Source organism: Syngnathus leptorhynchus, chromosome 10 (genome assembly GCF_054491065.1).
Source record: "Syngnathus leptorhynchus isolate UIUO chromosome 10, UIUO_Slep, whole genome shotgun sequence".
In the NCBI taxonomy this organism is placed as follows: domain Eukaryota; kingdom Metazoa; phylum Chordata; class Actinopteri; order Syngnathiformes; family Syngnathidae; genus Syngnathus; species Syngnathus leptorhynchus.
The window spans coordinates 9,678,459-9,692,529 of NC_141204.1; the positions used below are offsets into that span (position 1 = coordinate 9,678,459).

At 41.0% G+C, this 14,071-nt stretch overlaps 1 protein-coding gene across 1 annotated transcript; it reads right to left on the bottom strand.

Moving 5' to 3' along the window:
- Positions 1-2,227: 2,227 nt before the first annotated feature.
- Positions 2,228-3,178, bottom strand: LOC147050333 (transmembrane protein 121). The gene has a single exon (XM_085922490.1). It carries the CDS (start codon positions 3,176-3,178, stop codon positions 2,228-2,230), a length of 951 nt encoding a protein of 316 aa, XP_085778616.1.
- Positions 3,179-14,071: the final 10,893 nt, after the last annotated feature.

Here is a 14,071-nt window from a genome sequence, read left to right on the forward strand (position 1 = left end):
TCTTCGGGCCCGGAGATGCTTTTATGAGCCTTTTACCTCGATGTTCTTTCAGATGCTGTCGATATGGTCTGAATCTTTTGAAGCTATGTGGAGGACTAAATGAGTTATTAATTCAGTAGGTGCACATATTTTGTTTCATAGGCATCAGGAGGACCCTCACAATGCGGTGGTAATTGTTATTTTTTTTTAATTACAAGTCACATTTGAGACATTGAAAAAATAAAAATATAGCAATAGCACATGTGCCCATGGCACTGTAGTCTTTCAATATCAATGTAGGTCAATTGCGCAACAACTAGTAAATGTCACATGATAAATAAATGTTTTTTGGTGGTGGTTACTTGGGCAATTATTTTAATACCTTTTTTTAATTCACACACTGTTAGATGCAGTGATATCAGGTTCAATCAAGTTCATTAATAGTAAAGACTGAACGTCTTCCCTTGTTTGCAAGAACTGTGTAAATCTATACCGTAGGTAAATTAATGCTGAATTAACCTCCTGTATTTGCAACAATCTGTTACTTTGACCACAGAAAATAGTTTCTTCTCTCATGAGGCACAATTTGAAGTGAAAAGTGATAAATAACATTAACCTTCACTAACATGCAGATGCACTGACACCTAAGCTGACTAAATGGAATAGTGGACTGTATAAAAAGTACAAAAACCTTTAATTTAACCAATATTGATCAGAAAGATATGCCTTTTAGCTGTTCATTTTTTCATTTAACTTAAAAATGACCAAAACTGAACTATGCCACTGTTATTCTCATTGGCTCAAATATTGAACTCAGAACTCTCAGGGAATCCAGTGTACTTTGCATAATGTAAGGAGCAACTAGTTGGAGAGGCTTAAAGATGAAAAGAGTGCCTTGTATTGAGAAGCCTGTCTTGAAATCTAGTTCAGCTTCCCAATTAGCTACTTTATAATTGACATCCCTGTGCTGTTTGTTGTGAATGGTCCAGTTTCTTCAGCTAGCCCACAGATGTGAAAGTCAAGGCCCGGGGGCCAGATACGGCCCGCCACATCATTGTAGGTGGCCCGTGCATCAAATTCATGTCAATTTCAAATTGTTTTCACTTTTAAAAAAATAGAGATAGAGTTGGCAATTTTTATTGCCATTCGTTTTTTTAAATATTTTTTATTTTTAGATATTTCATTTGATTTCAATATTTCATGTTTGAATATCTGAACAGTTTTTATGAGTCTCTGTTTTGAAAATCAGTCAACATGAGACGTTCATAAATACCTTTGGGTTGACAATTTAAATGGCCCTTTGAGGCAGACTACGATGCGGCCCACGACAAAAATAAGTTTGACACACCTGATCTATACAAAAGAGCCTCTTATTGTCGAATAGTGGTTGACCAGTGATTTGTCTTATTTATTATGATAAATATTTTCCCCTTGAAAATAACCAACATTAAATTATTCTACCTTCCATTAGGTAGTACAAATCTTGGGATATGCAGTATTCTCTTTTTTATGTATTCATCACATTTTTGGAACCACTGTAAATCAAGTGATATACTTTTAGCTGGAGATGCAGTTCTCAGTGCACCCACTCAAAACGACTGACGGCTGGAACCAGACAATAATCCTCTTGGGAGGAATGACACTGCGAAATCACCACTTCAGCAATGAGTGGAAAAATCATTATCTATTTTATTTTTGCAGCACAGGTTAATTAAAGACCTGCTGAATTTGACTTAGAAACAAAACACACACTTACTTAACTGCTCCAATGACTTTGAAATGACATGATGCAAACCCTGTTCTCATAGAAGGGCAGTACTTTATCAAAAAGTCACATAGAAAAGACACTTTCGTCATCATTTGAACAGTTATATTCACATTACTTGGATTTTCTCATTTGCTCCAGTTATAAAGCCCTGAACTACTAAAACGACTCAAGCAAAACAAATACACACCACATCACACATTACAATGCAACAGCCAATTCAAAAATATATACTCTTGTCTTCCACTTTTTCCTCTATCTTTTGAAAGATACACAATCAATTGAATTTGCAGGACGAAAGCGCTTCAACAAAATCACAAGATGTAAATTGCAATATGACAGAACTGGAGATGCTGGCTAAACATCTTGCGTGTGCATCAGTTTTCCGTTTATTTTTTTTCCTCCGATGATTGTGCACATGAACTAAAAAGTGTAAAACGTTGTGCCCTGCCACCACCTTGAGGGTCCTGCAAAGCATTTTTGTCACGTGTGCTCGCATGTTGTCACCTCGGGCAGGGGTGTCTGGTCCTGGATAACTGCTTGGGGAGGGGTGGGGGAAGGGCGGGCATGGGCCAGTGAATTTTTCTGCAGCTCAACCCCAAAAGCAGGAGGGGCACTCTGCAACTGTCTCCTGTACTGGACAAAGCTGCAGGTCTTTATGATAATAGCCAGTATGTTCTTTCCTATTAAGATCCCCGACACCCGTGCATCCCTGTACAAAATCATGTTGCCACCTCGAATAAAGAGCGTGATGATGTTTATAGTCACCAGGCTTAGGATTGGGTAAAGAAGCATTTTATGGGGCACAATGTTGATACCTTGCATGCTGATCTCACTCAAAGACACACAGGGTAGCACAAGGAGGAGAATGTAGCAGTAAAAAAACATTAAGCCCTCCGCCCACAGAGGGAGGCCCTTCTTCTGGGGCTCCCACAGGTTGGCCTGAATGTCCAGAATATCAAGCAAGTCCACCACCACCCAGAAGAGACGATTGCGGATCTCCTCCCGTTTCTTGAAGGCACGCACATACTCCATGTGGTCAATAGCCACCAGCACCACAAAGAGCACTGGAATGCAGATGGAGAGCAGCAGTGTTAGTGCCTTCCTGGCAAGAGCGTCGAGGCTCTTCCTATCGGCCTTATAGTTCTGATACACAAAGTAGACCTTGATCTCCAGCACAAAGATGTAGAGGAACCAGAGGATCATGGCATACCCCCTCTTGGCCGTGCGCACCTCAGCCCCCACCCACACGGCCACGTAGCGCAGGACAATCAGAAAGCAGATGTCTCCCACCATCACCATGATGCAGATGCCAATTTTGCGTGGGCCGTGGTTCTGCTCCACCAGGTAGGCGTCAATCAGCGCCATGCTGCTCATGATGAGGATGGTGGACAGGCACACGTGTGGCTTGTTGGTGGGAGGCGGTGGTACCATCCTTGCGCAGTTGAGAAGAGGAGGAGGAGTCCTCGGTTTGTCCAGTCGAGATGCAAATTAATTTACGGTGTTCCCGCAAAGTGACTTCTGCTCCGTTCACCAGGAAACAGAAATGGCACAAATCAACGCAGTCACTCTTTGCTTGTGTCCAAGCCACCTGCCATGTAGACAGAACCCTTCATTTAGTGAATGACACTCAACTAGTGTGCCAACAAGTTAATAGACGTCAGCATGTCTGTCCAACGAGAAGCCCGCTTTAAATGCAATGCAACGCTCGAACAAATTACTTTCATGTCCTATTATTAGGAACAAAACATTAAATTGCAGATTCACTTTCAACATCTGCGTTTTCCCAATCTTCAGGGATAAAGATTCATCTCAGTCCTCACTTAAGTCCCCCTTTGTACTTTATCCTAATGACTGGTGCACAGTCATCCATGAGACTGTGCGGCAAGATCACAAAGCCCATCTGTAATCCACAGGAAAAGAAAGACAAAGCGGCACAGGATCCTCTTCCACTCTGACAGATGTAAATCCAGCACTTATAGATTTTCCTCTTCTTTTTTCAAAGAGCAGTCCCAAAATATTGCCGTTGTAATCCACTTACAGTTCAGACTGCATCAGCAGAAGGCATCTTAATGGTTTCAATCTCAGCCACTGAGGAGAACGGAGGTTATTTATATGTTGTGCTCGTTGAGGGTGCAAAAGCCCAGAAAGTTATTCTGAGTGCAAAGAGCATTGCAGTAAGTCAGGATTTGAAAATTGCCTTTTCTGTCAAGGAGTTTTCCTCGCCACCATCCAGCAGGAATGAAGCCAAGTGTAGTAATGTCTCGTCTTTCTTACCTAGTCTTTTCTCTTCTGGTGCTTTCAGAGGAGGTAAATTGGAAAAAAAAAAGTGGAGCGATCTCTTTCCAGTCAGTTATATCTCACAGCATTTATCTGGCTAGGTTGACTGTGAAAGGATCCCCCCCCTCGCAAGATCCCGCAACCTTTTCACTCTCTTGTTCCGGCTCCTTCACTGTGCCAGGGACACCGGGATCAACGGCGACAGTGTTTGATTCGCTCTCTGCACGCTTTCCCAGACCCAGCGACCACTTTGATACCCCAACACCTCTGTCCGTTTCTCTGAACACTTTACAGCTCTCTTTGCAAAGTCGTAGATGCTCCCCGGTGCACGCTCCTGAGGGATTTCTCTCTTCCCTATGCTGCCATCCTCCTCTCCCCACTCCCTCCTCTGCTCAAGTAAAGGCACTTGCTCTGTGGAGGTGATATGCTCGGCACACCACAGCTGCAGAGAGAGGGAGAGGGTAAGAGAGAGAGAGAGGGGGGGGGCTTTTCTATGGGGTGATGAAATGCAAAGGGAGGGAGGACTTTTGCAGCTTAGCTGAATGCACAACTTCAGTCTTGGCGAGGGTTTTTTCAGTCACTCCTGTAGAGTCTGTCTTTTTTTTTTTCCACATTGTGTCTACTGCTAATATTCCATTTTCCCAAGCTGTTTTTTATTTGAGTCTCACGAAAAGCCCCGGTAACCTCCTTCAGTGAGCAGCTGATTAAGGCACTGTGTATGCGTGCTGGTTGCAGAGGAAGGGAATGAGAAGTGATCCAAAGAGGGAGTAATGGCTGAGAAGAGATCCTTTCCAAAACAGAAATCGGTTTTTCCTGCAAACTGTATCTGTAATCAAGGACAACGCGGAGGGAGTTACGTATAGGCAAAAGGGCGGCCAAGATTTTGACACGGAGATTTCTTATTGATCTGTGGAAAGAGCGATGAATCAGAGGACAAGAGGATACTGAAAAGTAAAAAGATTAGGAGGAGGAGGAAACGTGGAAAGATACAATTGTGGTGAGACAGAATCGAAAATGATAAAAGAACACACGTCATTGAAGCTGACTGACATGGGTTTGTTTTCAAAGCTGGGTAGACAGGTACTTTATATAGACCAAAGAGTTGTGACCTACCCTTTATGGATCAGGGGCATTTTGGGGAAGACTTTTTTTCTGTTTCCCAGTCCACAAAGTAAAGTCCACAAAGACACGCACTGACATCAACCCCTTCCATTACTTTTGTGATTAATTATAACAGAAAACGAGAGCCAAGCCCTCTTCAAAATCACTGACCTCATAAATGCAGTTGAACGTCAATCCATTACGGACGGGATGCCACTTGTTTCGTTATTGATGTCTCGTGAAACATCAAAACTATTTTCCGAGGCCGAGAGACAGTCGTGATGAACATAAGGGAGGATTTCTCTCTTGTCTCTGTTTGCATTTTTTTATTTTTTATTGTTTCATTGCGTGAGTGAGTGATGGGTGGTTGGCGATGCCTTCAGCGGCGCACCTGTCACGAATGGCAATCAGCGTCTTTTTAAGAGCAACTGCGGCAGAGTACCCGTGTTGGACTGTTTACTTGCATACCTCCATGTGCTCAGTTTTATTTTCCTCTCTCTGCAGTTTCCATATTTTCTCATGTATGGTTGACCCTTTGTGCTAACTGTTTTATGTCTCATTATTGTTGTTATTGTTTCTTAGTTTTTTTTGTAGTCTTACGTTTTTATGTAGTTCATATATTTTTTCAGTGGTGCATGTTTTTTACCTTTGGCACTGTGGACCTCTTTTAGAATGATTTATTTGAACTGACCTCTTGTCGTTTTTTTTTTTTTTAGTTCTTTGTTGTTGATATCTTCACATGTTTTTCGGACGATTCGTCTTGAGGATGTTTTGGGGGATCTACACACATTTCTGTTCATGACAAGTACTACAATGTGTGTCTGGGAGATGAGTGTCTTCATATCAGCAACTCTGCAGGTTTGTTCCTTTTTTATTAAAGTTGATTTATCCGTATTGTATCCCGCAGCTTTCACAAAAAGACAAAGGAAGTTAATCCTCCAGAAATATTTTGCATTCCGCTGAGATTTCATGCATGATGATTGTTTGACTTCTCAAAGTTTTGGTCATTTTTCATTGATGCAATTTTGCCTGGAACAATCCATCGACCAATTCTAAAACTTTGTAGAATTGTTTTGTCGCTGTGTTGTTGACCCTCCAAAATAGCAGTAATGATTAAAAGCATCTATTTTGTCCATATTGCAGGAGATGTCAAACATGGGGCCGTTATGGAAATATTTTGACCTTCTGGCATGCACGTTTGTGGCTGATATGAGTCTCCTAAAATGCCTCGTGGTAAGAGAGGTCTGCAGAATGATAACACAACTAGTTTGGTGTTTCCAGCTGGGCCAATTAGTGATAATCCCTCCTTGGAGAAACCAAACTGCTTTCATTATGACAGTATGAAGTCATTTACTACTCGCTTCATGAATTGTACACTCTGAGAGGTCACAAGAATTGCTTTTCTATGCAGTCCGGTGACACTCTTCATCACACAGTGATTTAACACCATTGCGAGCAGAAAATGCAGATGCTTAGTTCTGCAGATGATCACCACGGATGCGGTGACAGGCGCCAGCTGCCATCAGTGACTTCTATCCTCGTGTCTTTATCATTAGCGCACATGCAGGCCTTATGCCTTGGAAACTAGGACAAATCAAATCATTTACTGCTTTCTTAGCGAGTAATTTGTCTCTTCTAAAATCGGTCTTCACTGAGTCATGACGTACAAGGGGATGAATAAGCAAGCTAGGATTTGTGCCGTTATATATTTTTAATTTAAGAGCCCAGTGACAGGTCCTGATGATACTCTGCAGTCAAAATGTTAAAATAAGAAATTGTTCGAGAAAACCGAGGAGTATTTAGGAAGGGTGGTGCAGTAATCTAATGAATGATAACAGGTCAGCCAGAATTTGTCCTTGAGCCAAACACATAACTGCTTCCTGTTACAACCATGTACACAAAGTCACTTGAGCTAATGGCTTCAGTTTAACATCTAAATTGTAAATTTAAATAACTGGCTGGCTTGTTTGTACCACAGGGGAACTATCCCTGTCACTATAATAGTTGGTCCCATAACAGCAGTATGGGAGATTGATACGCTTACCGCCAAAGTCCGCATTTGTTATTCGTTTCACATTGCAGCCTGTAATCTATAATTTATGAGTCATTTACATGCCTTTTGTAATTTACAATAGAGGCCATCACAATGTTAACCTCTCCATTAAAAAAAGGCCGTTAACCTGAGCTTGAAGGCAAAGTCTCAGCTCCAAAATATCGTCATTTATGTACACTCTGCGTTTGCTATTTTGTCTTTCTTTATTTTGTCTGTGACGGTTAAATCGAAGGCAACGGAACTTCTCAAAAGACAGGCCACATTGGGTCAAAACAGTCCCGTGGCAAGTAGAGATGATATCTTTGAGAGGGCAGCGTGTCCAGAGGTTTCAATGTGAAGTGAAAGAATTGGTTTTTTTGTAGTCGATATCTCGAGGAGATCTTTATAAAATGCTTTTTCATGCCAAACTTCAGCCATAAGCCATCAACCTCAATGACCTTACAATATAACAAAATTTATCTAGTAGGCATTTTTTGGGTTGACCATGCATCCATCCATGCATTTTCTGTACCGCTTGTCCCCACGGAGGTCATCGGGCAGTAGGCAGGGGACACCCTGAACTGGTTGCCAGCCAATTGCAGGGCACACAGAGACAAACAACCATCCGTGCACGTACGGGCAATTTGGAGTGCTCAATCAGCCTACCAAGCATGATTTTGGGATGCGGGGGAAAACCGGAGTGCCCAGCACGGGGAGAACATGCAAACTCCACACAGGTAGGGCCGGAGGTGGAATCGAAAACACAACCTCTAACTGTGAAGCGGCCGTGCTAACCAGTGCTAACCCTAACAGTGCGGCCTCTGGATTCACCATATGTCCTGTCTTTTTGTTCCTTAGAACAAAAATGATATCAAGACCCACAAGTGAGCAACTACCAAAGAGGGCTGCAAAGACAACCAGGTGAAACACAAAACTCCAGACCTCAGGCACTTACTGACCTATATCCAAATACAGAAGTCCCTTGAGAAATGAGTTTAATATGTTCTGTTACAACACTCATAATTCAAAACAGTAATATCTCAAAATCATCTTTTGCATGAAATGAATGGATGTACCATTAATCTGTTAGCCTCATTAAAATCTGGTTTTATGACACTCACACCCCACAGTCAGTAATTTATACGGCATACTAAAAAATGAAAGATATCAGAATAAAATAAATAGAACAATTGCACGTCATAATTATTTAATTGTAACACCTGACCTCTGGTGTGTGTGACATCAGGCGGCAATATAAGAGTCATGAAGACAAACACAGACAAAGGACTTCATAACTACTATGTGAGTCAGTTAACGGGATTCACACAATTTGATATTACAAGATGGACGATTTCCGACAAATCAACTTTAGGAGTTGTGCCTGTTCCTATTACGCCCTCTCAAGCCCACCGCCTTTTACTGTCCTTGGCTAACGGGCAGGAACACTACATCATCAGTGTAGAGCTCAGCACACAAACAACAAAATAAATAGATAATAAAATAGAAGCCACATTCCCTTCAACATAAAGCATCCACAAAAGACAGAGGCCGCAAAGTAAGCAGTCTGTGCAGCAGCTACCCTGCTGGTTTTCCGGTTGTCATAAATGTCTTCAATTCAATCCCTTGGCTTTTAAATGTGGTATTTGCTATTCTGCAAATATTTGAGTCATGGTTTCTCAAAGCAATAGCAAACTATTTTATTTCAAAATGTGGTTAGTAAGTCAAGTCTGCACACTGCACATTGAGTTCTGAGAATGTTTTGAAAGGGTTTCTTCTATTTCCTAATGGATCTCAAATATGTTTTTTGCTTTGTCTGACTACTTTCCTGTTCATCGGTGAGCAAGTCCTCCTTTGTTCTGCATATTTTCTCCCATTCCTCAAGAATTTCTTTTTATTAAGTCAAGTAATGTTCATGAGCCAAAAGGAACATTGGCATTTAATGTCCCGCTTCATGTACAGGATACCTGCAATATAAATGCAAAGGTAGTTCATGTAGCCCAAAGATATGGTGGGTGTTTAGAATGTTTATATTTTGAAATAGTCTTCAAATGTATCCGTAACCTTTACAATCATTTTTATTTGGTAAAAGAGAATTTCGCTCTTTACTTGATTGTGCAACACTGCCACAAAAGTGACCTTTCTTATCATTCCGCTTTGTTTACAAACAAGGTAGTTGGATTTACGAGAGCACAGGTGTTTGATCTCACAAATCCATCCAGGCAACCTTCAAGCAAATGCGATTGAACCGTTTGGTGAATTTGATGGGAAAAAAATGCAAGGTAAAATTGTTGAAAACAATGGAGACACTTGATCCTACCGGAACAACAATTTCATCTGACCTAGATTTTGTGCCATGTTATATAAGGGACCATAGCATCACCTGGTATTATGGAAGTGGAGGGACTGTAGCCAAAGTAACAAATGGAAATATTTAATCAAGGCCAAGGCACCTATTGAATTCTCAAGCCTCATGTAACAACATAAAGTATCGTCCAAATACTGATTATAGCTGATAAATATAAGCATGTGTCAATTAGTTAAGACACTGAAAGCATTGAAGTATAGGAGATAACATCTAAGGAAATGACATCCATTCAATCCCTACAAAACGTACTTTTTTACTTTTAAAACACTATTTCAGTATGAAATGGTCCTGCAAAAATATCTGTCTATCCATTTTCCACAGCTTTCACTTCTGCTATTTAGCTAAACTGTCCAACAGCAAGACAATCCACTTTTGGCTCACCTGTCATCGCTGACGACTTTGACAAGCAAAGACAAATCTTCACCCACTTTTAAAATGTTGAAGTGATGAAGGCTTTTCATTTGATCTTCAACAAACAAGAAAAGTCCAATTGCCTTAGCATTACGTGGATGACTTAGGATGTACACAGAGACAAAGATTTATACTCCTCTTTTTCTTTCCACCAGTTCATCATCCAAGTCCTTGAGCTGTGTTGTGTGAGTGTCATGTTGGAACCATTGTTAGATTTTCTACGGAAAGGTCTGATTTATTCATAATATTGTTCTTTTCGACAGTGAATGCCTGTAGCAGTCTTGCTACAATGACATCTTAGTAAGTGACTTGTGTTTATCTGTGAAGAGATATAGTCATGTGTGTGTGTGTGTGTGTGTGTGTGTGTGTGTTTGTTGTAAGAGAGTGAGAGGTGTAGGATACAGGAATTTTCCTAGGACTTACAAGGTATACATTTTTCTTTTATATTCACATGAGGGATCAATGGGGAGCAAGAATTGAAGTTCTGATGTCACTACATCCCAAATGTCGAGATTCATAAATTCCTTATTGGTGTTCAGCAGCCAGAAATTGGGTGTCAGCAAATTGTGAAAAGAATGTGGAAGAAAGGAGAATTTACATCACCATAGACAATTTGTACATGAAGCATAACTGTGAAAATGGGACACATAAATCACATTAGCTGTAACACTCTGCAATCGATTACCGACAGGAAAACAAATGGGGGCGTTAAGGCTTCCCATTTTCAACAATCCCATAAGGCTTCTAACCACCAACTGGGAAACATGAAATAGATGAATATCCCATGAGGATATTAAATCCAACATGGAGTTGAGCTACCCTCTGTCCTGTCAGACTACCAAGCTGCTTGTGGAGTTCAGCCTCTGTAACTATGACAGTTAACTCCAACAAGGTTTCAAATGTATGATTCAATTATTTTTGTATCTGCTGTTGGCAAGTTTAGCCTGTTTTACTGAGAATAACTTGGCATCAGTCAAAGAAATTCAAAAGATTGAAGGTCTTTTCACATAGAGTTGTAAAAGTGCCAAAGGATGTGACAAAACTACACAGAGGAAAACATCCGCTTGGAGTTTCAAGAGTCTGCAGTATCATTCATTTTATGTGGCAGATGTGTAACTGTGTTGTTCATAGGAGAGAAAAATGAGACATTACTCTCGGGTCCAGTTCAGATTGTTTTAATAAAATGCATTCAATAGTTCAGTCAACAGTATGGCCTCTAAACAAAAAAAAGCTTTTGTTGTGCAGAATAAAACATTGGCCTATGACCTCCGAAAGGAAAGCATGATTTCTAACTAATGATCTCCTCGCTCTGTTTAAAATGAGAAGTAATCTGTATCATTGTTATGTAAATCGAGTGGAGAGTACAGTAGTTATTTAGCAAAATATTATATTCTTTACCTACATCAGGGGTCACCAACCCGGTGCCCGCGGGCACCAGGTCGCCCGTGAGGACCGCATGAGTCCCCCGCAGAACTGTTCTAAAATTAGCTCAAATAGCGGCACTTGTCAGTGAGCTGCATCTATTTATTTTACAGTCAAACCTCGGTTTCCGAACGTCCCAGAATTTGAACAAAAAAGTAGAGATTTTTTTTTGCTTTGGTTGTTGAACAAAATTCAGAGGTCGAACCTCGCTAGATGAGCCGGGAGGACCCGAGAAAACCCGACCGCGCGGCCCGGATGCCGACTGACTCCGTAGTTATTGTATTTTCTTTACTTTGAGGATTGTATTAACCCCTAATCATGCTTCCTAAGAAAGCAATTGGGAGCAGTAAAGCCATCCTAAAACACAAAGACGCTCTTAAAGCAATGCGACAGTGAGCGCCCGGCGCGCTGCAGGCGGTTGCGCGATCGGACCAAATTAAGCTCCCTGCGCACTGAGGTACACTGAAATTTTGGAAAGTACATCAGGACTTTAAAAATATTTTCAAAATTTTAGCGACGGCTCTGTCACAATAATGCGACCAGCGCGGTGCAGTTGCGCGGTCGGCGACGCGCTCAAGTTGCGCGTTCGGTGGTACGCTGCTGTTGCGCGATCGGACAAAATTAAGCTCCCTGCGCACTTGGGTCCACTTAAATTCTGGAAAGTACATCAGGACTTCATAATTTTTTAAATAAATTTCAGCGACGGCTCTGTCACAATAATGCAACCAGCGCGGTGCAGTTGCGCGGTGGGCGACGCGCTACGGTTGCGCGTTAGGCGGCGAGCTCCAGTTGCTCGGTGGGCGACGCGCTATGGTTGCGCGTTCGGCGGTGCGCTGCAGTTGCGCAATCGGACAAAAATGCACAAATGAAAAAATGATTTAAAAAAAAAAGGAATTGAAATTGTCTTGGAACGGACAATTTTTTTTACATTATTTGTAATGGGAAAAATAGATTCGGAATTCGACCGATTCGCTTCTCCAACGGATTGTGGTCGAAAACCTAGGTTTGACTGTATTTTTGCTATTCTTGTCAAAATCACACTTACATGTGAACTGGAAATGACAATAATAACACATAGTGAAAGCTAAATTGAGCAAATTGTCTATTTCAGAAGTGTGTGTGTCAAACTGGTAGCCCTTTGCCTTCATCAGTACCCAGGAAGTAGCTCTCGATTTAAGAAAGGTTGGTGACCCCTGATCTACATTAATTATTAGATTACTTAATTATATTCATAATAATAACATATATAAATAAATCCCCACTGAGCAAGACATTTGGGTCAAACTTGTGCCGTTTATACTCATTTCATTTCACCATAAAAACAGTGGTGCTGTAATTTGGATGACTGAATGACAAAAACGTTTCCTAAAGAGATCTCCACGTTTGTATTCTTGTGAAAAAAAAGTGAAAATGCACCTGCATAACATCAAGAGGGTAGTGGGTGCAGACATAATGTGAATGTTGTGTGTGAATGATGCTCATTTTTATTTTTTACCAGTATTATTGAAGGTTTGTCTCTTACCTCTCTTTGTATCGAGCTCCAGGTCACTTTGTATGTCTTCCACTTTCAAGTAATCGTTCCAAGTGGTTACCTTCTCACCAAGTATTTTGCCGATGATTTTTGTAACTATTCCAGTCCTTTTCTGCCAGCTTTTGACAGCACTTTAGCATTGACAGTTCAGAAGGGAAGAGAATGCATCCTAGGAGAGGTGTGCTTAATACGCACGACAAGTTGAGATCAGGAGTACTGGGAAATGGTTGATTTAGAGCAGCGGCGTGCCACATGAATACCAAAATTCTGGCGGAATTTTTCTAAGGACTTGCACCTTTGACTGATAGTTTAGTTACTATAAACTAATTAGTTTAGTTTAGTTCTGTGAGTCCATTATGCTTTAATTTATAAGACTTTCTTGTATGAGTATCTGTTACGGGTTTTCCCTGTATTGAGAGTAAATTTCGAGATAGTGGCAAAAGTGAATTTAGTGTCACTCATGGATGCAATGTTTTGATGAAGTGATTAGGCAGCGCATTTTCCTGAAAGGCTTTTTGTTAACCTGTCTGCTCTCTGCCCTGCTATGCTCACAAGATTACGCACTGATGGATTCAGTCGAGCCACTTAAATAGACTCAATGGAACAAACCACAGAATCGTGCATACATAAAATGAAATTTCCTCCCTGGATCTCTGTCAGGCCGGTGTTGGGATGAAGATAAACAACATTGTGTTGCCTTAGCAAACTAGCACGGTCTTTCAGGCTGCGTGTAATGCAATGATTTGTTTACAGCCTTATTAGATTTGGCCTCATTGATGCATTCTCTGTTTACGCAGGCCTCCGTGTAGATGTCCGGGCTTGACTCGATCGAACGGGACACCATGATGTGGCCATTTACCCATTTAAACGTATTTGAATGTAAATGCACTGCATTAATCAAAGTGTCAACAACCTAAATTAGACTTTGCCGAAAAGGTGTACCAAGAATCCTCCGAACGAACGAGCGAGTCATGTCATCTGTTATGTCGTCAAGCACCGGCAAAGAAGTATTCTTGAAAACGTATTCCTCACTTGGTTCTGAATTTTTTGCAAAAAAAAACAACAATTGCAGACAAATCACTTGGTTCTGATTTTTTTTTTTTTTAGCAAATAAAAAAAATAAATTGTAGACAAATTTGTCTGGTGAGAAAAAAAACAGCATGTCTATGTTGTTCTCTTTGTAAT